Here is a 23,497-nt window from a genome sequence, read left to right on the forward strand (position 1 = left end):
AGCTTGGCCATTTCAACTTGTTCAGTTACTCAGAGGAGAGAGAATAAAGGCTGGAAATCACCTGAGCCACTTTCAGCCCGGAATCTGGCAAATCAGCTTCTGTGTGGACTTGTGAATAGGAAATGACCTACATGGCCACTTGGTACTCATCATCTTAGGATTAGATGCTGCCTAAGTGGCCACATCTAGATGTCAATGTTAAGCACCTCCAAAACATGAATGATAAAGGAGGGCAATTCCTCCTTGTGGAACACTTGGATCACCGTAGGATCATTTGTCAAGTCCAGCAGAAGGTCCCCACTTCCAACTCCTCAAGCAAGACAGCAGAGGCCAAAAGCACCAACTCCCTGCCTGGGAGAAAGGGGCAAGTACCTCCCTTGCAGCCTCCTATAACCTTCTGCACTTGGCAGTCAATGCACCAGGAGGAGGAACCAACCCAGACTGAGCTCCCTGAAAAAGGGAAGCAGAAGGCTGGGACCAGATAGCATAGTCTGTTACTCAGCAACTCCCTGAGCCTGACATGTGAGAAAGGCTTGGTACAATAATAAAATAAACTCAGGAGAGAAGGCCTGAGAACTCCCCAGCCCTTCCTAGGAATCCAGCAACTCTACACCCACAGAAAGTGAGCTCTGAGAGAAAACATGCTGCCCTGCTGACTGTGGCAGAGAAATGAGGCCTGTCTGCTGTTCTAGGGCAGACCCAGCACCATGTGTGCTGAACGTAGGAACTCCCACAGCAGAGTTGGCCACTGCCTCAGATGGCACAGTCAAAGCTGCAGGACCCTCGGGATCCATATCTCAGACACAATAGCTGGACTTCCTTGACACTGTTCCCTGCTTGCTGCAGCAGAACAGCATTTTGCCAACTCAGCTGCCATTAGCAAGCACACGGCAATAGCTCCAGAACACCAAAGTATTGCCCCCTCATGCAGGAAAAACACCCACAGCTTGAAAAAAATGGCAAACTTAAGTACTCATAGTTACCAGAGAAATAAAATGAGTCCTATTGCTCTGGAACCTAGTCCTTGCTGCCTTGGTGAGAAATCCCTGTCTCTGCTAGAGCCTCTGTCTCCTTCTAGTTTTTGTTTGTTTTGATTTTAACCCTGGGTTTCAGGCTCCTTTGTTTTGTTTCTAATTTTTTTTTTTTTTTTAATTGTGAGGAGGGAGTGCAGAGTAGGCAGTCCCTTAGGGAATAAGGGAGGGCAGATAATGATATACACTTAGTCCTGCGATTTTCCACTTTTTTCATTCCGTATTTTTCCAAAGGAACAAAACAAGTAGAAAAATCACTGGACTAAGTGTATAGCCCTTGATGGAGACAGCTCCAACTTTGTTGGTTGGGCTAAGATGGTTTCAGCATCCCCTCGTACAGAGCAGCCAAGGAATGTGCCATCCTACATCATAGTTACAATAACATAAGAATTGCCGTAATGGGACAGACCAAAGGTCCATCAAGCCCAGTATCCTGTTTCCAACAGTGGCCAACCCAAGTCCCAAGCATCTCACTATTTAGTGTTCTCTATCTCTGCCTGCTGGTAGATGGACTTAACCACTGCATCCAGAACCATCTGCATTCAAAGCCAGATAAGTGTTAGGAATGGGCTGGACCAAGACACAGTGTTCACTTGGTTCAAGGACTTCAGAGGAAGGGTCTAGCTAGAGAACATTCATGAACGGGCCCCTCTATGGTGTGCTGAATTTAAGTTAATTGCTTCTAGTACTTGCACTGTAAGGAGACAGGAGGAGAACAAATTCCACAGTGCACAGATTCAGACGTTCAAATACTTGAAGGGTATTAACGTAGAACAAAATCTTTTCCAGAGAAAGGAAAATGGTAAAACCAGAGGACATAATTTGAGGTTGAGGGGTGGTAGATTCAGGGGCAATGTTAGGAAATTCTACTTTACGGAGAGGGTAGTGGATGCCTGGAATGCGCTCCCGAGAGAGGTGGTGGAGAGTAAAACTTTGACTGAGTTCAAAGAAGCGTGGGATGAACACAGAAGATTTAGAATCAGAAAATAATATTAAATATTGAACTAGGCCAGTTACTGGGCAGACTTGCACGGTCTGTGTCTGTGTATGGCCATTTGGAGGAGGATGGGCAGGGGAGGGCTTCAATGGCTGGGAGGGTGTAGATGGGCTGGAGTAAGTCTTAACAGTGATTTCGGCAGTTGGAACCCAAGCACAGTACCGGGTAAAGCTTTGGATTCTCGCCCAGAAATAGCTAAGAAGGAAAAAAAAAAAAAAAATTTTAATTGAATCAGATTGGGCAGACTGGATGGACCATTCGGGTCTTTATCTGCCGTCATCTACTATGTTACTATGTCACCTGGATTAACATATTGCACCCAGGGAGGTTATTCTCTTCCTGGATTTGTTCAGATTTTTTTTCCCAGTGACAGAAGCTAGGGGGTAGGGATAGAATTTAGCACATGACCTTTCAGTTATAGCTCAAGGTGAATTATATTCAGGTACCACAGTTATTTACCCAGTCCCCAAAGGGCTTATAATCTAAGTCTGGTCCTCAAACCATGCAGTTTGAACATGTCTTTCCTAACTCTCAGCCGCTGTTCTCATAACTAGATTACTCCTCATTTTTACATTGAGTTAAAAGTTTTGCTATTTAGGGTCAACTCCAGTATAATAATAATAATAACTTTATTCTTTTATACCGCCATAACCAAAAGTTCTAGGCGGTTTACACTAAAAAGAGCTGGACAATCAGCGAAATACAATAATACAGTAAAAAATACAAATATTTGTAAAATAGAATTTCAATAATAAAACTCTCATTGAGTAATAAACTTATCAAACAAAGTGGTCTTAATTAATTTCCGATAACATAGCGACTAAACACACACAGAAACCATTCCACAGTCATTCCCTTTCGCCTTCCCCCTACTCAAAGGCACACAACGCAAGAAAATGTTTGACAACCTTCTAGCAACACAAGCAGCAAAAATCAACCATTCCATCTCCAATCTTATGACAATATCAGACAACTTCAAAACATTCAGAAAAGAAATCAAAACCCTGCTTTTCAAAAAATTCATCCAAATATCTTAACCCCTCCTCTTTTACCTCCAGAAGATTCACCTACCTTCAGATAACCTTCCCCCAAATTACCCACCTTAAAACCTTCCAATTAAACAAATACCATAAATAGATTGTAACCTACCCTCTCTAACTGAATTCCATAAGTATTTTTCATACAGTTCTTCACTGTCAGTTTAATTTCCATCCTATAAATTCACATAGAATTTTTCTTTTTTCAACCATCTTTATTTTCTCTTCTTTATTAATTAGTTAGATTGTGAGCCTTCAGGACAGTAAGGGAATTTTTTAAGTACCTTCTTACTTCTCATTTATAATCTTAATGTATATTTTCTTCAAACCGCTTAGTACCTAACGGATGTAGCGGTATATAAGAAATAAATTACATTATATTACATTACATTCCCGGACTTGTTCCACAGCACAGATGAAACAGGGAATGAAACTGGATCAGATAATCCAGAAAACAAAAGGAGTGTTTATGGGACAACAATATGACTGTCCTCAATTGATTGGGAAGTTAAAGCATTTCAACACACTGGATTACCACAGGGAGGTCAGTTAGGCAGTTAAGTTTCACTTTGCAAACCTCTGGCCTTTTAAAATCTAACCATCTATGAAACTCCACAACTCACTGCAACCCCAACAAGCTGAAGCACATTCATTCCCTGGAATGCTTCATAACATTCAGGCATGTTACTGTCTAGACAGGGTACCCACGGCCACTAAATGCTCTTGTTTATTAAAGGCTATATGTTCCTAGGGAAGCCAAAGTTATTGCTAAGGGAAAACATGAAATCTTCCACTGAAATTCAGGCATGTCAAGTGCAGACACACACACACTGCAAGAACAGATGCAAAGCAGTGTAGTCCCAATTAATCAGACCTGTCTCAACGGTGTTTTAACCCAAATCAATGTCTTTGCCTCAAACTTACCATGTCACTTTCTACTAAGAAAGAGGACAGATCCAGTAACACCCAAGTCGGGATCATAAAAAAGATAGCATGACACCCAAGCAGGTTCAACAACCGAAGATGATGAATCCGTGAATCCCTCAGCACCTGAAACACAGAAAAACCATCACTTTTAATTAACTTTCTATTACCTTATTTATGGAATCATCTTCCTTCTTGTACTTGGAGGGAACATTCTTTTTCAAAGGTTCAATATTTTGAACTGGCGTTTGGTGGTTAGCATCTCAGCTTCAATGGCAAAGCATTTTGCTTGATAAACAAACCAGTCAGTCAACTATTGTCTCTCTTATATTGTGTGGTTGCTTTCTTTCCTATTTTACCTTTGGCGTTCTGCATTTCTTTTGTCTAGTAAATGCGATATATAAAGATTAAACAATTTACCGCATAGAGCTCGAAATTTGATTTTGAATAGATTGTCCTGATCTGGTGATGTGTGGTGTTTGAAAATCATTCTTGTGGGGTAGGGAAGGGGGAGGGGATTTTGCTGTTCATAGAAAGGGTTTCTCACGTCTTTCATTGAAGTTTTGATATACCCTATGAAGGGAGCCTTCAGACATGGGTCTTCTTTGATTTGCTGTATACCTGTTCTTTTGATGTTCATATGTATGACCATTATTATTAGACATGTTTCTTTGGATCCTATGGTATATACATGGGGCGGCGAAGGAGTAAGACTTTGAATCTCACAAATGTTCCGGCATCATTCTCTTAGGGAACCTAATATAGTTTTATAGTCCTTCCTGTGTTGTACTCAGATAATTGAAGGGGGGAGGTAGCCCTATCTGACTAGCCATGTGGAGGACCTGAGACTTGCACTTTCATGCATAATCTTTCCCTCCACCACCACCCCTTAAAAAAAAATGTCTTATTTGCTCTGAGACAATACAAAAGGCCAGGTAAAACAATCTGATAGCAAAGTATATTGTTTTTCTATCAAAAGTATGACTATAAACTTTGAATGCTTTAGAGATGAGAAATGGAAGTCCATACTTCAGTGAAAATGTTCCCATATTCACAGAGTACCCATAACTAAAAGCTGTGAAAAAGAATGTTCACTTCCTTTGGCAATCAAAAAGTTTTTTGTTTGTTTAGTTGTAAACAATTTTTATTGATGACAAGATGAAATTACAATAAACAGTTTTTACTGATGACAAGATGAAATTACCACAATAAACAGAACACTCCCTCCTGCCATGCAGAACACCCCCACGCCATGCCCCCCACCCCTGGTGCCAGGCACCCCCGAGTCTCCCCCAAAATGGCAGGAGGGATGCTAAACATTTTGAGAACTAACTCTCTTGTATTTCAGTTCACTTTATTTTTAAATTTATTGTTAACCGCGTCAAGCTTCCTCTGGTAGAAGACCTGTTATATAAGGTTAAGGTTTAGTTTAGTTTAGTTTAGATGCGTGGAACAGTCTCCCGGTAGAGGTGGTGGAAACAGAGACCATGTCTGAATTCAAGAGGGCCTGGGATAGACACATGGGATCTCTCAGAGAGAGAAAGAGGTAATGGTTACTGCGGATAGGCAGACTAGATGGGTCATTTGGCCTTCATCTGCCGTCATGTTTGTATGTTTTTAAGATTTCAGTGTCCCCACCGCAGTAGCAGAGGGATCTTCAATAGACAGTGCGGCCAGCACATCAAAAATCAGGGACTCCAGCTCATCCCGACGAAACAGGTGCAAAACCTCTGGGTCCTCACTCACTGGGTCTTCACTCTTGTCTGGAGGGAGCTCCCCATCTTCCAGAGGTCCAGATGTCCCATACAAGTAGACTGAGGTGACGAAAGAGACACCTCCCTATCCCCTTCACCTGGAGGTTCCAGCCATGGGCGCTTGGGAGATAGATGAGATGCCGCTCCCCTCTTCAGGGACGGGAAGGAAGCCTCTGCTAAAGCCTGGACCCCTAGGGAAGAGTCAACTGAACCAGCCTGAGCCTGTTTAAGTAGATATGCTTGGTGCAACACCAGCACAAACTCTGGGGAAGATATGCAACTGTGTGGGATCCAAGCTCTCCAGACCAGAGGAAGAGACGCTGGGAGTCCCTGAGGCCAAAGGAAGGAGGGGTGAAGCAGACTCATCCTGGTCGCGTGGTGTCAAAATGGCAGCGGTTCCCGTGTCTCGCTGAGATACCTCAGTTGTGGCTCCTGCCAAGCCTGCAAGCCATGACACCACTAGCTGCAAAGTTTGAACAGTGCTAGCACTCTCCCCCGACCAGTCTTTTGCTCGGGCCTTGTGCAATTTGCATGGGCACGACCCAGAGGGCTCCTTCCTAGCTCCACAGCATGAGCAGCATACGGGGGCCAACATTTTAAAACTGTGACGACAATGCAAATCTCTCGCCACTTCCCCAAATGCTGCGCACCCCAGCTGATCTTCGCAGATCTGCACTACACACTCTTGAGCCACGCAGCTGACCAACCATTTCAGGAGAAGGAACCACTGAGCTGCACTCAGCCTTGCAGTCCTGGCCCCCACTCTCTCATTGTGCTTTGCTTTTTTTTTTTTCTCTAGGCCGGCAGAAGATCAAGCTTCCAAAATTTGAATAAGAAGTAGGCAAAAACAAAGGCCACAGAGGGCATCCCAGGAGCGGAGGAAGTGGAGAGAGGAGGGGAGGCTAGGGGCAGAGGCTGGCACCCTAAAGACCCATCTCAGGTAAGCTTGACCAGGGTCCAGTTAACCAACTAGCCCAGAAGTGGCCCCTCCAGAGCCATAACTGATACTCCTGACCATCCACTTGCTTGGAGATAGAAAATACTGAAGGGCTATGATCAGGAAGGACCTACATATGGAGCAGCTCTTCCTTGTGAATTTTATCTCCACCTGCTGGTCAATGGACAAAACTATCCCACTGGTCTGGAATAGTGGGAAGGACACCATGGAAGTTTCACATTAGGCATCAGGAACTGCTTAGGTATGAAAGCATGATAGTTTTGGATCAATGAAGGTAAACGGTTGAGGAATGAAAAAAGGCACCAAATATATATGTCAGTAGCCAGTCAAGCTCACTTGACAGGAGTATTCCCCAGCTCAGTTCTGATACCCACCAGGGAGAGTGATCCATGTGTGCAACCATACTACAGCCATAGATCTGGACTAATTTCCCAAAGAGTGACAAAGTACCTGGTCTAGAGCAACCAGGAAATATCAAATTAGAAAAAAAGTAGGACACCACAGAAAATTTATTAAAATATGAACCAAACCCACGCAGCCATATTTCTGCAAAAGCCTGCATCCACAACTGAAGATGTCCAGTAGACATAGCATCCGACGCAGCATTGCACTCATTTCCTATACGGTGAAATCCCCTTTATTAAATGCAGAGAGGTATCACTGTTCTACAACCAAAGAATTATTGGTGACTTTACACATGGAAAGGGTCACTTCAGCTTTCAAAGTGACCAGGGGCCAAGACAAAGTGAGCATTGTAATGAGAGAATCTCTTACCTTCTTGGAGAAAATATTTTGCAGCGAGAAGCAGAGAGTGGCAGCCAGAGCACTGATGAGCCCCCACACATCAAACGAGAGCTCCGTGACGGTAGCCAGGAGGACCCCGCTGATAATAGGAATGAGAGACACATATATCTGAGAGGAAATTAAAAGAAGAAAAGCCAGCAGGCAAGGTCAGCATCTTCACAGTCACTACTTAACACATGAGAAGCCCCAAAATTCTACAGAACATAGTAGATGTTGGCAGATTAAAAACCGATGACCCATCTAGTCTGCCAAGAATCACTAATAACCTCTCAATTTTAAATTGTTGCTTCTATGGGCTTTTAATTCAGACCATCTTACCCAAATCAGAAAATTTTGAGTCTTCAACTAAAACCAGTCCAACCCCAGAATCTGTACAGAAGAAACATTTGCATATTCCACATATTTGGCTTAGGACCAAAGTTCATAGCAAAGTTTTGCTATACATAGAATTACTCCATTTGGAGACATGAAAAATATTTGAACATGCTTATCTATGCCTAATTCTCTTCTTTTATAGATTGGCTTCAGTGCCAGCACTGGGTTAACTGGCCTACACTGATTACACACCTACTGTATCGCCAAATTTTTTTCAATTCCAGTCCTTTCCTTCCCATAATATCACTGTGTCCGATTCATCAAAACATCTACTACTATTTCTATAGTGCTACCAGATGTAAGCAGTACTGTACAGAATCACAAAGAAGAAGAAAACAGTCCCTGCTTGAAAGAGCTTACAATCTAAACAGCCAAGACAGACAAACAGGATGTCATGGATACAGTTAAGGGGAACGGTTAAGCAGCTGGCTGGGTTGGAGGGCAGAGGAGTAGGGTTAAGGATTGAAGGCTATATCAAAAGGTGGGTTTTCAGTCTGCTTTTAAACAAGGGAAGAGAAGGGGCTTGACGGACAAACTCAGGTAATTTATTCCAGGCATAGGGGACAGCTAAAAGAAAGGAACAAAGTCTGGAATTGGCAGTGGAAGAGAAGGGTAAAGCTAAGAGCTTCTTATCTGAGGAATGGAGTTCTCTGGGAGGTATATAAGGAGAGAGAAGAGAGATATTGAGGAGCAGCGTAATGAACACACTTGTAAGGTCAGCAATAGGAGCTTGAACTGTATGCGATGGTGGATAGGGAGCCAGTGAAGTGACTTAAGGAGAGGGGTGACATGAGAATAGCGAGGTTGCTAGAAGATGAGACGTACAGCAGAGTTTTGCACAGATTGCAAGAGGGAGAAGCGGCACTGCGGGAGACCAGTTAGAAGAAGAGTGCGATAATCTAAGCATGAGGTTATGAGAGCATGGACAAGGGTCTGGGTAGTGTGCTCAGTGTGGAAGGGGTAAATTTTTGTGATACCGAAGAGATAGAAGCGACAGGTCTTAGCAGCTTGTTGGATGTGAGTAGAAAATGAGAGGTTGGAATTAAAGACGACTTCAAGGTTGTGAGCAGATGAGACTGGAACAATGACAGTATTATTTATTTATAACCCATGAAACAAAGTTCTAGTCCCAGGACCACTGGAGAAATGATCAGACTGGTTTGGAGGAGCAAGGGGGGTATATTAAGTGGGGAAAAAAATCCCCAGATAGTTGCAAATGAACGCTTGAGGCACCAGTACCAACTGAGCTAGAAGACGAAGGAAAAAGGAGTAATTAGTGGGTCAAAAATGGGTTAGTTAAGCACAACAGTTACTGCTTAATTGAATTTTAAAAAACGATTCCAGTATCTCTACCCTAATGCAAAAGTACCCTTCAAAATATATAATATAAAATTTATATAAGCACCCTTTAACTGGTAAGTGGGGTAGTGAGATAGAATGCACTTTGTCTTTTTTTTTTTTTTAATTTATTTATAAGTTTTCAATTTATACAATCAAGATAAACTTGTACAGAAAGAGGATTCATGATGAATGCACTTTATCTTACTACAAGCATTATTAGCATATAAGGCACATATAAACCTTCCACTCTACATCTCTCAGTCAAACTTTAGACCAGGGGTCTCCAAAGTCCCTCCTCGAGGGCCAAATCCAGTCAGGTTTTCGGGATTTCCCCAATGAATATGCATGAGATCTATGTGCATGTACTGCTTTCAATACATATTCATTGGGGAAATCCAGAAAACCTGACTGGATTCGGCCCTTGAGGAGGGACTTTGGAGACCCCTGATTTAGACTGAAGATGTAGGAAGGTGGAAGGGACCCAATGACTCTTTCACCAATAAAACTGGGTGAGTGTCTAAGAGTTTGATCAATTTGTTAAGCTGCAATTGTACTCCAATCAGAGATCTGTGCTAAACTGTTCAAAGACAAAATTCATAAAAGTTTTTAAGAAAAGTTTTCAGCCACTGCACAGGACTCACAAAATTTTGGCATTTTTATACCTAAGAACTGCTTAGACCCATGGAGACTATAGCTCCAGAAAGGGGAAGAAAACCCCAGACAGAATACACGAGTAGAAATGTTGGTTGGCAAGTTGGCTCTATAAGTTAGAATTCTTAGTTAACACCCCCCTCTCAAAAAAAACAAAAAACAACAAAAAACCCACACACTCCATTTGGGACAAAGATTTTAAGCAGCTGTTTACCATTTCATTTTCCTATTTAGAATTTAGGAGACACTTGAAAACCTGCTTGTTTTCTAGGTTCTTAGGCAATTAATTTCATCTTCATTCCAGTTGTCACATTTTATTAGTCTTTTGTAAACCACACAGAACGGCAAGGTTATGCGGTCTAGAAATTGATTTTATGTTATGCAAGACCTTCTTGAGAAGGAACTTCTCAGGTGAGCTGCCTCATTTTTTCATTCATAAAAACTTTTAAATGAATGTTTTTGGCTCTCAACATCATTTAACTATCAGATTGTGAACTTGTAATAAATCAAAGAGCACTGCTAATGTCCCCATTTAGGTTTATTTCCTATCACCTCAGCACAGCCCATCACCAACTATACCAGTCAGTAAGGACACCCTTTTTGCATATAAGAACATAAGCTGGGCCTCTGCTGGTTCAGACCTGAGGTCCATCATGCCCAGCAGTCCGCTCACACAGCGGCCCATCAGGTCCAGGACCTGTATACTAGCCCTCTATCTATGCCCTTCTATCCCCTTTTCCTTCAGAAAATTGTCCAATCCCTTCTTGAACTCCAATACCGTACCCTGTCCTATCACTCCCTCTGGAAGCGGGTTTCAGGTGTCCAACACCCGTTGGGTGAAGAAGAACTTCCTAGCATTGGTTCTGAATCTGTCCCCTTTTAATTTTTCGGAATGCCCTCTCGTTCTTGTAGTTGTCAAAAGTTTGAAGAATCTGTCCCTCTCCACTTTCTCTATGCCCTTCGTGATCTTAAAAGTCTCTATCATATCCCCTCTAAGTCTCCGCTTCTCCAGCGAAAAAAGCCCCAGTCTCTCTAATCTTTCAGCGTTTGAAAGGTTTTCCAATGCGTCGCTCTCTTCTGAACCTTCTCGAGTATCGCCATATCCTTCTTTAGGTACGGCGACCAATACTGGACGTAGTACTCCAGATGCGGGCGCACCATCGCCCGAAACAACGGCAGGATAACTTTTTTCGTTCTGGTTGTAATACCCTTCTTGATTATTCCTAGCATTCTATTTGCTTTCTTAGCAGCTGCTGCGCATTGTACCAATGGCTTCATCTCTAAGTTTTTCCTTATGTTATACTGTACCAGTGTGAGGCCTACATGGGACTGAAGAAGACATCCTTTTCAGCTGTATCTGCTTTATTCATGCATCAATACAATGCCTTTGTGGGGTTCTAAAGATCTGCTTCAACTCTCTATGCCGTACACTTGCTTTACATGTATCAATACGATTCCTGTTTGGAGCTCCGATGAGCATAGCAGAGCTGCACTTCAAATAAGATTTATAATAGTGACAGCAGCTTCATAAAAGCAGTTTTTGCAAGCTTTAAATGGTAAACTGCTACAGAAAGAGAAACAATTAAATGGTACCTCATCTTCATTCCAATTTTTAATTGCCAAGCAAGCCATGCACAAGAAAACGTTCAGCTAGAAATGTTGCCGAGTGTAATTAATGCCAACACCTAATCAAGATCCTCAGACCCATATTTATAGTTTTACAATTCTCACTGTTGAGTTCTATCCAAATCTTACCTTTGTCGTTTGCTTCTCTTTCATAATCAGCCGGGACAGCAGGACCACCCAAATTGGCATAGTGGCTTTTACTGAAAGAAAAGGATACATTAATGTGTTGGCCATGATGAAAACCGAGCTTCCCCTCCTCCCTCCATTCTGTGCTTGGAAGGTGTCCAGGTCACAGCATGAGATCTGAACTCAATTATGCTTTCTGCCTTTTTAGCCAGGCTTTGGTTAAAATCAGCAATCAGGTGTGGACTAACAGAGGTCAATGGTTTAAATCGCACCAACCCATGCGGACCACAGAGCATTAAAAAAAATCTCCAGCAAGGTCAGGGTTTACCATTCAGGCCCAGTGGTGTGACTATGTACCATCACAGACTCTGTCAAGACCCATTTACCACAGCTAGATACACCAATACCAGCTATTTGTCCCATGACGTCAACTGTGTAGCATACATCACTCTGTCACCAACAACAGCAGATGGACAGTCCAACACCAATATAAAGGCAATCATAAAAAAAAGAGGCTCTCCGTAAACATTAGTGCTGCCCGATTCATGATTTGAATTGATTCACCGATTCGAATCAGGTGAATCGATTCAATTTAAAAAAAAATCGGCCTCCCGATTCGATGATCGACCCTTCTCCCGTGCCTTCCTAAAGCAGGAGCGGCAGCACTGCCTCTTGCTGGCCATCCGCTGCCGCTCCTGCTTGAGGGGGGAGGGTCAGTCGGAAAGGCCTGCATGTTCCCCCAGCTTCCTCGCTCTTACCTTAAGCTAATGCGGCAGCCTGCAGGATCGGGAGTAGGCCTTTGCGGCAGGGAGGCAGGCCTGTGCAGAGGGAGGAGGAGGAAGGAGGAAGAGAGGGAAGGGGAGATGCCAGACCTGGGGTGAAGTGAAGGGAAGAGAGAGACCAAACTAAAAAGAGGGGGAAGAAAGCAGAGGAGAGGTGCTGGACTAATGGAGAGAAAAATGCAAGTCCACAAGGGGAAGGGTACAAAAGGGACAGATACTGCTCCAAAGTAGGTGGGCAGGGAGCTGATGGCAGGAGAGATAATAGGAGAAAGCCTGTACATGGGGAAGGGCATACAGGAGGTAAGGAAGAGAGAAAGAAGAAGCTGGATATGGGGAGAGACATGAAACAAAGATAAGATGCTGGGCATGGAGGGAGCATAGGAACAGGGATACAAGGGGGACACTACTGGAGAGGAGAATAGGGACAGAGACACAGAAGAGAGATGCTGGATGAAAGGGTAGTTGAGAAAAGGAGAGATGGTGGATCTGTGGATAGTGGGATCCATCGCTGCAGCTGCGGGGGGATGGAGATGAAAAAAAGGAAAGATGCCAGACTTCCAGGGGAGGAAAGGGAAACAGAAGGGGAGGACAGAGATGGAAGATGGATGGTTAGCACAGAGAAAGGAGAGCCTGATCAGAAGACAACCAGAGCCTGAGACCAACATGATTTGAAAAATGACCAGACAACAAAAGGTAGGAAAAATAATTTTATTTTCTGTTTTGTGATTACAATATGTCAGATTTGAAATGTGTATCCTTCCAGAGCTGGTGTTAGACCGCGTAAGTGATCTAGGATTTAACAGAGAGAGGAAAAGTCTTTTTTGTTTGTTAATTTTTTTTACACCACAGCACCAGTGTGGGTAGGAGAGGCCAAAGGGGGTGAAGAAGCTATAAAATAAACCCACCAGGATATTTGAAAAAAAACCACCCAATTGGGCAGGAAAATCAAATCAAAAAATCGATTCAATAGGCTGAATCGAATCAAAAATTTTTTTTCCTGAATCGGGCTGCACTAGTAAACATAGATCACTTTGTCCTGAGTGCACATTGCTTGAAACCTGGCACATGCTGGGAATAGTTCATGTTTCACCCTCTCTTCACAATCAGGATGTTTAAAAATAGGCATTGATAGAAAGGATGTGAAGTCTGAAAAAAAACCTGTTAAACTCTGTAGCTGTATCTTTTGGAATGATAGACACTTCATTCCCAAGACACTAACAATGACATGAGCTATCACAAACACAAAACAAAAGAGACAGTGTACAATTTTTGTCACTTGGGGCTAGATGCACTAAAGCACAGTTACTTACAGTAACAGTAAGTTAACATGGTGAGGCCCCACCTGGAATACTGTGTGCAATTCTGGAGGCCGCATTATCGCAAGGATGTTCTGAGACTGGAGTCGGTGCAAAGAATGGCCACCCGGATGGTCTCGGGACTCAAGGATCTACCATACGAAAAACGGCTTGACAAATTACAGCTATACTCGCTCGAGGAGCGCAGAGAGAGGGGGGACATGATCGAGACGTTCAAGTATCTTACGGGCCGCATCGAGGCAGAGGAAGATATCTTCTTTTTCAAGGGTCCCACGACAACAAGAGGGCATCCGTTGAAAATCAGGGGCGGGAAACTACGAGGTGACACCAGGAAATTCTTTTTCACTGAAAGAGTGGTTGATCGCTGGAATAGTCTTCCACTACAGGTGATTGAGGCCAGCAGCGTGCCTGATTTTAAGGCCAAATGGGATCGGCACATGGGATCTCTTCACAGGGCAAAGGTAGGGGAGGGACATTAAGGTGGGCAGACTAGATGGGCCGTGGGCCCTTATCTGCCGTCTATTTCTATGTTTCTATGTTTCTATGTGTTATCCAGGGACAGCAGGCAGATATTCTCTACATGTGAGTGACGTCATCCACGGAGCCCCATCGCGGACAGCTTTTTCAAGCAAACTTGATTGAAGATCTTAAAGTTTGCTAGTGCTGCACCGCGCATGCGTGTGCCTTCCCGCTCAGCTAGAGGGCGCGTCTCCTCAACGTGGTCCTCAGTTCAGATAGTTAGCAAAGAAGTCTACCCAGGGAGGAGGGAGGGTTGCGAGAATATCTGCCTGCTGTCCCTGGATAATACCTGTTACAGTAAGTAACTGTGCTTTATCCCAGGACAAGCAGGCAGCATATTCTCTACATGTGGGTGACCTCCAAGCTAACCAGGATGGGATGGTGGGAGAGTTGGCAACTTAGGAGAACAGATTACGCAAAACCGACTGGCCGAACAGGCCGTCGCGTCTGGAAAAAGCATCCAGACAGTAGTAAGAGGTGAATGTATGAACCGAGGACCCAAGTGGCGGCCTTGCAGATCTCCTCAACAGGCGTGGACTGGAGGAAAGCAAAGGAAGCCGCCATCGCTTGGACTTTATGCCCCATGACCCGACCCGGCAGCGGGAGACCAGCCTGAGCATAGCAGAAGGAAATACAAGCAGCTAACCAGTTGGACAAGGTGCGCTTGGAAACAAGACGATCCAACCGATTAGGATAAAAAGATATGAAGAGGTGAGGAGTCGTCCAATGAGACTGGGTACGTTGCAGGTAAAAAGCCAACACCCTCTTACAGTCAAGAGTGTGAAGCGCCACCTCTCCAGGATGAAAATGGGGCTTGGGAAAAAACACCGGAAGAACAATGGACTGGTTGAGGTGAAATTCGGAAACCATCTCAGGCAAGAACTTAGGATGACTCTGCGCGCAGACGTGAGGGCAATCAGAAACACCACCTTCCAAGTGAGGTACTTCAGATGAGCCTTATCAATGGGTTCAAATTGAGGTTTCATCAATTGAGCCAGAACCACATTAAGATCCCAAACCACCGGAGAGGGCTTGAGTGGAGGATGGACATTGAAAAGGCTCTTCATAAATCGGAAAACCACCGGATGGACCGAGAGCGATTTCCCATCAATTGGCTGATGAAAAGCAGCAATCACACTTAGGTGGACTCGAACAGAAGTCGATTTGAGACCAGACTGAGACAAGTGCAGCAGATAATCCAGCACAGAGGACAAGGAGGCAGACAGTGGCTCCACGCGATGCGTAGCACACCATGCAGCAAATCTAGTCCATTTCAGGGAGTAGCATTGTCTACATCCCGCACCGACTGAGAAAAATCAGAGGAGGGAGTTAGGTGGAAAGGAACCAAGCTGTTAAGTGCAGAGACTACAGATTGGGATGCAGCAGCGAACCCCGGCTCTGAGACAGCAGAGAAGGAAATACAGGCAGAAGCAGAGGCTTCCGGGCACTGAGTCGGAGGAGGAGGGAGAACCACGGCTGCCTGGGCCACCGAGGAGCTATCAAAATCATGGTGGCGTGGACCGACTTGAGCTGTACAAGAGTCTTCAGAATCAGAGGAAATGGAGGGAACGCGTAGAGGAACCGTCCCGTTCAATCTAGAAGGAAAGCATCCGTTTCGAGACGATCCGGGGAGTAAATCCTGGAGCAGAAGCGAGGCAACTTTTGGTTGAGGGACGAGGCGAACAGATCTATCTGCGGCATCCCCCATCGAGCAAATACATGCACAAAACAGCTCAGCATGTGTTTTTCCTCTCGATCACCATTTTCCGATCCAGCTATGCCAATTAGCTAAAACACCATGCAAAGTAGTGAAGTGATTGAGGCACTAACATTACTTGGCTATGCAAAAAAAATATATATACAGGGTTTTTAGCTACTGGAAAAAACCGCCTATCTAGACCTGTGTTACCAACAAGTCTGACTGGTTTTTTTCATTCTTTTTCCAATGGTACAGATATTTTGTGTGTGTTACACACACAAAATATCTGTCCCAATGAAAAAAAGAGTCCCCCACCACCGATGACGGCCCTCCCCAATGACCCCCAACGAAAGCGGCACAGGTAATCCCCCCCCCACAAGAGAAATTTGGCAGGAGGGATGCCCACTCCCTCCTAACAATGGAGGGCCCCCTGTCCAAACCATTACCTACCCTCTCTCCTTCCTTCCCCCCCAAAAAAAAAGAAAAGGCAGGAGGGATGCTCTTTCCCTCCTAACAACAAACATCCCCCACCCCAAACCATCCTTTACCCTAACCCTCTACTACTACTACTAATTATCAACTTGTATAGCGCTGAAAGGCATACACAGCACTGTACATTTTGACATTTATAGACAGTCCCTGCTCAGAAGAGCTTACACTCTAACTTAGACAGAAAGACATGATATATATAGTTGGAGATGCAGAACCCAAGGTAAAAGGAGTTGAAAGAACTCTCAAAGAGGTGGGCTTTTAACTGGGCCTTAACAGAGCCACCGTAAGGATTTGGGTAGTTTGTTCCAAGCATACGGCACAGCAAGGCAGAAAGGATGAAGTCTGGAGTTGGCAGTTGAAGAGAAGGCCACAGATAAGAGGGACTTACCAGCTAAGCTGAGCTTAACTGGGGAGGGGGGGATCATAGGGGGAGATAAGTGAAGAGAGATAGTGAGGGGACGCTAAGTGAGTGCTTTTGTCCCAGGAGATGACTTGGTTGTTGAAATGCATTGTAAAAACTGATCCAACAAGGAGGTATCCACTCTAAGATCTCAATATTTCTCAATTGGGTCCTGTCGGTCAGGTCTCCAGGATATCCACAATGAACAAGCATAAACTTGATTTGCATGCACTGCCTCCATTATATGCAAATTTTTTCATGCAAATTCACTATTTACATCCCAAAAACCCGACTGGCAAAGGGACACTCCAGGACCAAGTTGAGAAACACTGTCCCAGGCTATGCCCATGTTAAGAGACTATTCATGCAGTTTCATCACTCTGTACAACCTGTTCACTATACTGTTCCTCCCAACCTTCCTCCCTGAAAAAAAAAAAAGCAGGAGGGATGTCCACTCCCGTCCTGCCACTGGATGCTCCCCAAAACCCCACCCACGCTCCCCAAACCCTCCCTCCCGTACCTTTGGTAGATGGGCCTTTCCCTCCCTGGTGCACCATGTGATGCATGGGGAGGAACCTAAGGCCCTGATTGGCTCAGATGCCTAAGGCCCTTCCCCTTGGGAGCCAATCAGGCCTTAGGCTCCACCCTCTGTATCCTATGTGATGCATGGGGAGGGGCCTAAGGTCCTGATTTGCTCATTCCTGTCACTGCTGTTAGAGCTCTGCCCATGTGTCAATCACTCACTGAGCGACTGATCTCTGTGCAAATCATTTGCATGCAAATTTGGTAGCATATTGATCGCATCAGCCAGAGAATCGGCCAACAGCAATCCAGTCGGTATTACCGAGACTTTAGTGCATCTAGCCCTTAGTCTTCATCTGGCTCTAGGTCTGTAAAAGGAGGATAAAAAGAGGCCTGTGGAAGTTCTTGCTATACTGTATGGAAGCAGTAAAATCTATTTTACTGAAGAGAAGATAGCTGATTCTCCAAAGGGAGTTTCTTTCACCAGACTAAAAAAAAAAAACCCCAAAACACATCTGTAAACTGTTTGCGGACTTTATGTAGTTAGTTCCCTGGTTTGCTTAAAAACTCTAGTCTCTTACTTATGCCCTGTGTAAGAGGGGTATGGGGGAGAACTGTAAGCTGTACTTTGTACAATAAGCTACAGTGCTACACTACCTTTCTGGGCCTTCCTTTCTGTGTCTATATAAAAATGCAGATAAGTCATACATTTAATATGTGTTACATCTGACAGACATCAGGTGGTATAATAACCTCCCAAAGGAGTATTTCTGGAACAGAAAGCCCTTAACATTCTTTTAAATCTTAACATTTCTTGATTACTCATATTGACTTGCCTGGGGAAGGGGGGGTTTGGGGTTGTTGGGTTTTTTTTAGCTTTGCTACTTTCTTTGCTGGATATATTTTTGGTTATCTTTTATTTTTAGTCACAACATAAATTTCCTAAGTATAAAAAGAGGGCTTTTTGTAACCCAACCACACCTCTTACTTCACCAATTTTCCTGTTGGGACGGCTCATGTCCTGTTCTTACTTTATTTGTATATATTGTATGCCACCTGTACACTTCTCCCTCTGTATTCGTGGTTTCAGCATTCATGGTTTCGATTATTCACGGTTTTTAGCTTGCTAGCTCCTCCCCCCAAATTACATCAGCTTGCATAGAGAAATTGCTGATTCCAAGCATTTACAGAGAAAATCGCTGATTCCCAGCACTTTCTTCACCGTGTTTTGCCTCTCCTTCAGGAACAGGCCAGGTCTCCCACCATGTTATTCGCTGTTTCACCATATTCACGATGGTTTTTATTAGAAAACAGTGAACAACATATGAAAAAGTTATTTGCGGTTTTTTTGTATTTGCGGTTCTGTTAATCCCCTATCACAGCGAATACGGAGGGAGAAATGTAGTTCTAATGAGGAACAGCACAGCAGCACCCTCCAACATACTTCATTCTAAGGGGCCTTTTTACTAAGCCTTGGTAAGTGCTAGCATACACTTATGTGTATCTTAAAATGGCTTACAATAGGACAAAAAAATAAAATAATAAACACATAGAAACATAGAAACTGACGGCAGAAAAGGGCCACGGCCCGTCTACCGTATTTTCACGTAGATAATGCGCACCCGTGTAAAACGCGCACACGGGTATAGCGCGCGGAAAACACAAATTTATGTACAGAAATTTTTGTATACTGCACACACACCCGTATACCGCGCATGCTGCCCGACTCTCCAGTCGTCCGCCCCGACTCTCCTCTGGCCACCCCGACTCTTCTTTCGCCCGCCCCGACTCTCCTCTCCCCCTTGAAGTCCTGTCCCCACACTGAAAGCCTGATGCCCCCCCCCCCGACGTCCGATTCATCCACCCCCGCAGGACCGCTCGCACCCCCACCCCGAAGGACCGCTCGCACGCACCCCAACCCTGAAGGACCGCTCGCACCCCCACAGCCTCCCGACCCCCCCATCATGTAGAAGCTCCTACCAGTGTCCTGCTGCTTCCCCTCTTGCCCCGACTCCCCGACACGATCGGGGCAAGAGGGAGCTCAAGCCCTCTTGCCCCGGCCAACCTTGGCACCCCCGACACGATCGGGGCAAGAGGGAGCTCAAGCCCTCTTGCCCCCCCCCCGACTCCCCGACACGATCGGGCAAAAGGGAGCCCAAGCCCTCTTGCCCCGCCGACTCCCCAACTCCCCGACAATATCGGGCCAGGAGGGAGCCCAAGTCCTCCTGGCCCTGGCGACCCCCCCCCTAGTTGTTCGGGCCAGGAGGGAGCCCAAATCCTCCTGGCCACGGCGACCCCCTAACCCCACCCCACACTACATTATGGGCAGGAGGGATCCCAGGCCCTCCTGCCCTCGACGCAAACCCCCCTCCCCCCAACGACCACCTCCCCCAAGAACCTCCGACCGCCCCCCCCAGCCGACCCGACCCCCCTGGCCGACCCCCACGACACCCCCACCCCCCTTCCCCGTACCTTTCTGTAGTTGGCCGGACAGACGGGAGCCAAACCCGCCTGTCCGGCAGGCAGCCAATGACGGAATGAGGCCGGATTGGCCCATCCGTCCCAAAGCTCCGCCTACTGGTGGGGCCTAAGGCGCCTGGGCCAATCAGAATAGGCCCGGGAGCCTTAGGTCCCTCCTGGGGGCAGGGCCTGAGGCACATGGTCGGGTTGGGCCCTCCGTGAAGAGATCCCACGTGCCAATCACATTTTTTCTTAAAATCTGGCACGCTGCTGGCCTCAATTACCTGTAGTGGATCAACCACCCTTTTGGTGAAGAAATATTTTCTGGCGTCACCATGAAATTTCCCACCCCTGAGCTTCAACTGATGCCCTATTTTTGCCTTGGGACCTTTAAGAAAAAAAGATATCTTCTTCCACCTCGATACGGCCCGTGACATATTTGAACGTCTCGATTATGTCCCCCCTCTCTCTGCGTTCCTCGAATGAGTATAGCTGCTACTTATCCAGCCGTTCCTCATACGGGAGATCCTTGAGTCCTGAGACCATCTGGGTGGCCATTCGCTGAATCGACTCAACTCTCAGCACATCTTTGTGGTAATGTGGCCTCCAGAATTGTACACAGTATTCCAGATGGGGTCTCACCATGGATCTGTACAATGGCATTATAACCTCGGGCTTACGGCTGACGAAACTTCTACGGATACAACCTATGATTTGTCTAGCCTTGGATGAAGCTTTCTCCACTTGATTGGCAATCTTCATGTCTTCACTAATGATCACCCCCAAGTCTCGTTCTGCTACAGTCCTTGCTAGGGTCTCACCATTAAGGTGTAAGTCCTGCATGGATTTTTGCTGCCAAGGTGCATGATCTTGCAATTTTTAGTATTGAAACTTGGTTGCCGAGTCCTGGACCAATGCTCCAGTAGAAGTAGGTCATGTGTCATACTGTCGAGTATTGAGCTTTGACACATGGTTGATGCTGTGATGTCCTATAATGTGATATAAGGACAGCATAGGCTATTAAATAACTCAAAATGAAAGAAAAAGCCTCAGAAAAGGGCCCTCCCACCTCCACCAAAGTGGTTTGTTAAAGGTGGTTGAGCAGTCACCTCATTGGCAAAAAACCTTCAATGTATAAAAGCCTTATGCTGTACAATAGGACAAACTCATGCATCCTGTGGTAAGTTCCAAATCAGTACATGCTAAAAAATATTTTTTAATTTTTTGCATGGAGAGTGTCTGAGAGTGAGCATTTCTGTGGTACTCAGCACAGATATTATTACCACATGCTAACTGGTTATTACAGGATTAGCACATGAGTTATTACCACCTACAAACTAGGGGCTCCTTTTACTAAGCTGCAATAGCAGTTTTAGCACGCAGATTTGCCGCGTGAGCTGACGTTATAAAAACACTATTGCAGCTTAGTAAAAGGAGCCCTAGATGTGGGGAAGCGCACAAACGCTAATTATTTTCAATGGTCAAATGCTAATTGTGCATATCATTAACATTAACTAACATTAGTGCATATCAAATTTCTTTGCAGTAATCTATATAGGGGTATACCTTCTAAATCCCCCTATAGTAACTATTACTATAAATTCATGTTATCCTCAGCTGGCTCTTCAATTATGCATTATGTATTGAAATGCACGAGCCATTATCGTCACTGGATTGTTTTTATCCAAGATAATTTTTTTAGAACATATTTTACCCACTTTTTTTATAGTTAAAAACAATAATTAAGATAAGTGACAAATTATTATTTATATATATATTTTTAAAAAGTGGGTAAAATATGTTCTAAAAAAATTATCTTGGATAAAAACAATCCGGTGACGTTAACGGCTCGTACATATCAATACATGATGCAGTAATATGTAGTAATAGTTATTATAGGAGGATTTGTTAGAAGGTAACATTAGTGCATAGACATTAACACAAAAATTGGAAAAATCTGTCATTTCACTGTAAAAATTGCCTTAGCATGTAGGGGAAAAAATTGGTGCAAGGGCATGCCAAGACCACAGCTTAGTAAAAGAGCCCTAAGCAACAAAAGTGGCTGAATACACTTTTGAGATGTTGGTGTTGGGGGTTTGGTTGGATTCAGCATTATCTATGGGACAACAGGGTATTGCAAACTACACTTCCCTCTCCCCATTCTTGGTTTCCCCACTCGTGATTTTACATAATCGCAATTTTTTTTGACGGGGGGAGGGGAAACCCTCCCCCCCATATTTTTGCCTTCCCCCCAGCATCCCGGCCTTACCTGGTGGTCTAGCGGGCTTTCGGGGAGGAGCGATCTTCCTATGTTCCTGCCTCGTGCAGATGCCAATAGGAAATGGCTGCCGAGAGCTCCCGTAGTCTCTCAAGACTACGACGGGAACTCCCTACGGCCATTTCCTATTGGCGATCTACACGGGGTAGGAGCATAGGAAGATTGCTCCTGCCCCGAAAGCCTGCTAGACCACCAGGTAAGGTCGGGATGCCGGGGGGAGGTGGGGGTGGGTAAGAGCCGGATATTCGCGGTATTTCCCTATTCGCGGTCCGGCTCTGCCCCTATCCCCCGTGAATAATGAGGGAGATGTGTATACAGTTGGGATATGTGCAATTGCACATGTTGTACAGCAGGGGTGTCAAAGTCTCTCCTCGAGAGCCGCAATCCAGTCGGGTTTTCAGGATTTCCCCAATGAATATGCATGAGATCTATTAGCATACATTGAAAGCAGTGCATGCAAATAGATCTTATGCATATTCATTGGGGAAATCCTGAAAACCCGACTGGATTGCGGCCCTCGAGGAGAAACTTTGACACCCCTGTTGTACAGGCTGAAGTCAATGTTAATGCCTTATGATTTTCGCATGGTGGTGCGAGCATTAATATTATGAAGGTTAGATGGTGAAAACGAAAAGCAGGACATTGCAAGTTTTGATGAATTCTGCTGCAAGACTGAATGTGGGTGCTTCACGGATGGCCCCTATTACGCCAATTCTGAAGCAGTTACATTGTCTTCCTGTACAACAGAGAGTCCAATATAAAGTGCTCTCAATTGTAGATCAGGTATCATACAGCCCCTGGATGTTTTTTGTATATCAGGCTTTATATTTTATAGCCTCTGGATGTTTTTGAGATTTGTTGGAGTTGTATTACATAGTAACATAGTAACATAGTAGATGACGGCAGATAAAGACCCGAATGGTCCATCCAGTCTGCCCAACCTGATTCAATTTAAATTTTTTTTTTTTTTTTTTAATTTTTCTTCTTAGCTATTTCTGGGCAAGAATCCAAAGCTTTACCTGGTACTGTGCTTGGGTTCCAACTGCCAAAATCTCTGTTAAGACTTACTCCAGCCCATCTACACCCTCCCAGCCATTGAAGCCCTCCCCTGCCCATCCTCCACCAAACGGCCATACACAGACACAGACCGTGCAAGTCTGCCCAGTAACTGGCCTAGTTCAATATTTAATATTATTTTCTGATTCTAAATCTTCTGTGTTCATCCCACGCTTCTTTGAACTCAGTCACAGTTTTACTCTCCACCACCTCTCTCGGGAGCGCATTCCAGGCATCCACTACCCTCTCCGTAAAGTAGAATTTCCTAACATTGCCCCTGAATCTACCACCCCTCAACCTCAAATTATGTCCTCTGGTTTTACCATTTTCCTTTCTCTGGAAAAGATTT

At 44.8% G+C, this 23,497-nt stretch overlaps 1 protein-coding gene across 1 annotated transcript in view; it reads right to left on the reverse strand.

Moving 5' to 3' along the window:
• The window catches only part of SLC35E1 (solute carrier family 35 member E1), a 54,586-nt gene that overhangs the window by 20,675 nt on the left and 10,414 nt on the right, over nucleotides 1-23,497 (reverse strand). Inside the window, exons 2-4 of the mRNA XM_033957383.1 lie at nucleotides 11,628-11,698; nucleotides 7,476-7,613; nucleotides 3,990-4,115 (exon numbers count right to left, since the gene is read on the reverse strand). Of these exons, the coding sequence (XP_033813274.1) occupies nucleotides 3,990-4,115; nucleotides 7,476-7,613; nucleotides 11,628-11,698 (335 nt within the window). The remainder of the gene's footprint in view (nucleotides 1-3,989; nucleotides 4,116-7,475; nucleotides 7,614-11,627; nucleotides 11,699-23,497) is intronic.

Source organism: Geotrypetes seraphini, chromosome 8 (assembly GCF_902459505.1).
Source record: "Geotrypetes seraphini chromosome 8, aGeoSer1.1, whole genome shotgun sequence".
In the NCBI taxonomy this organism is placed as follows: domain Eukaryota; kingdom Metazoa; phylum Chordata; class Amphibia; order Gymnophiona; family Dermophiidae; genus Geotrypetes; species Geotrypetes seraphini.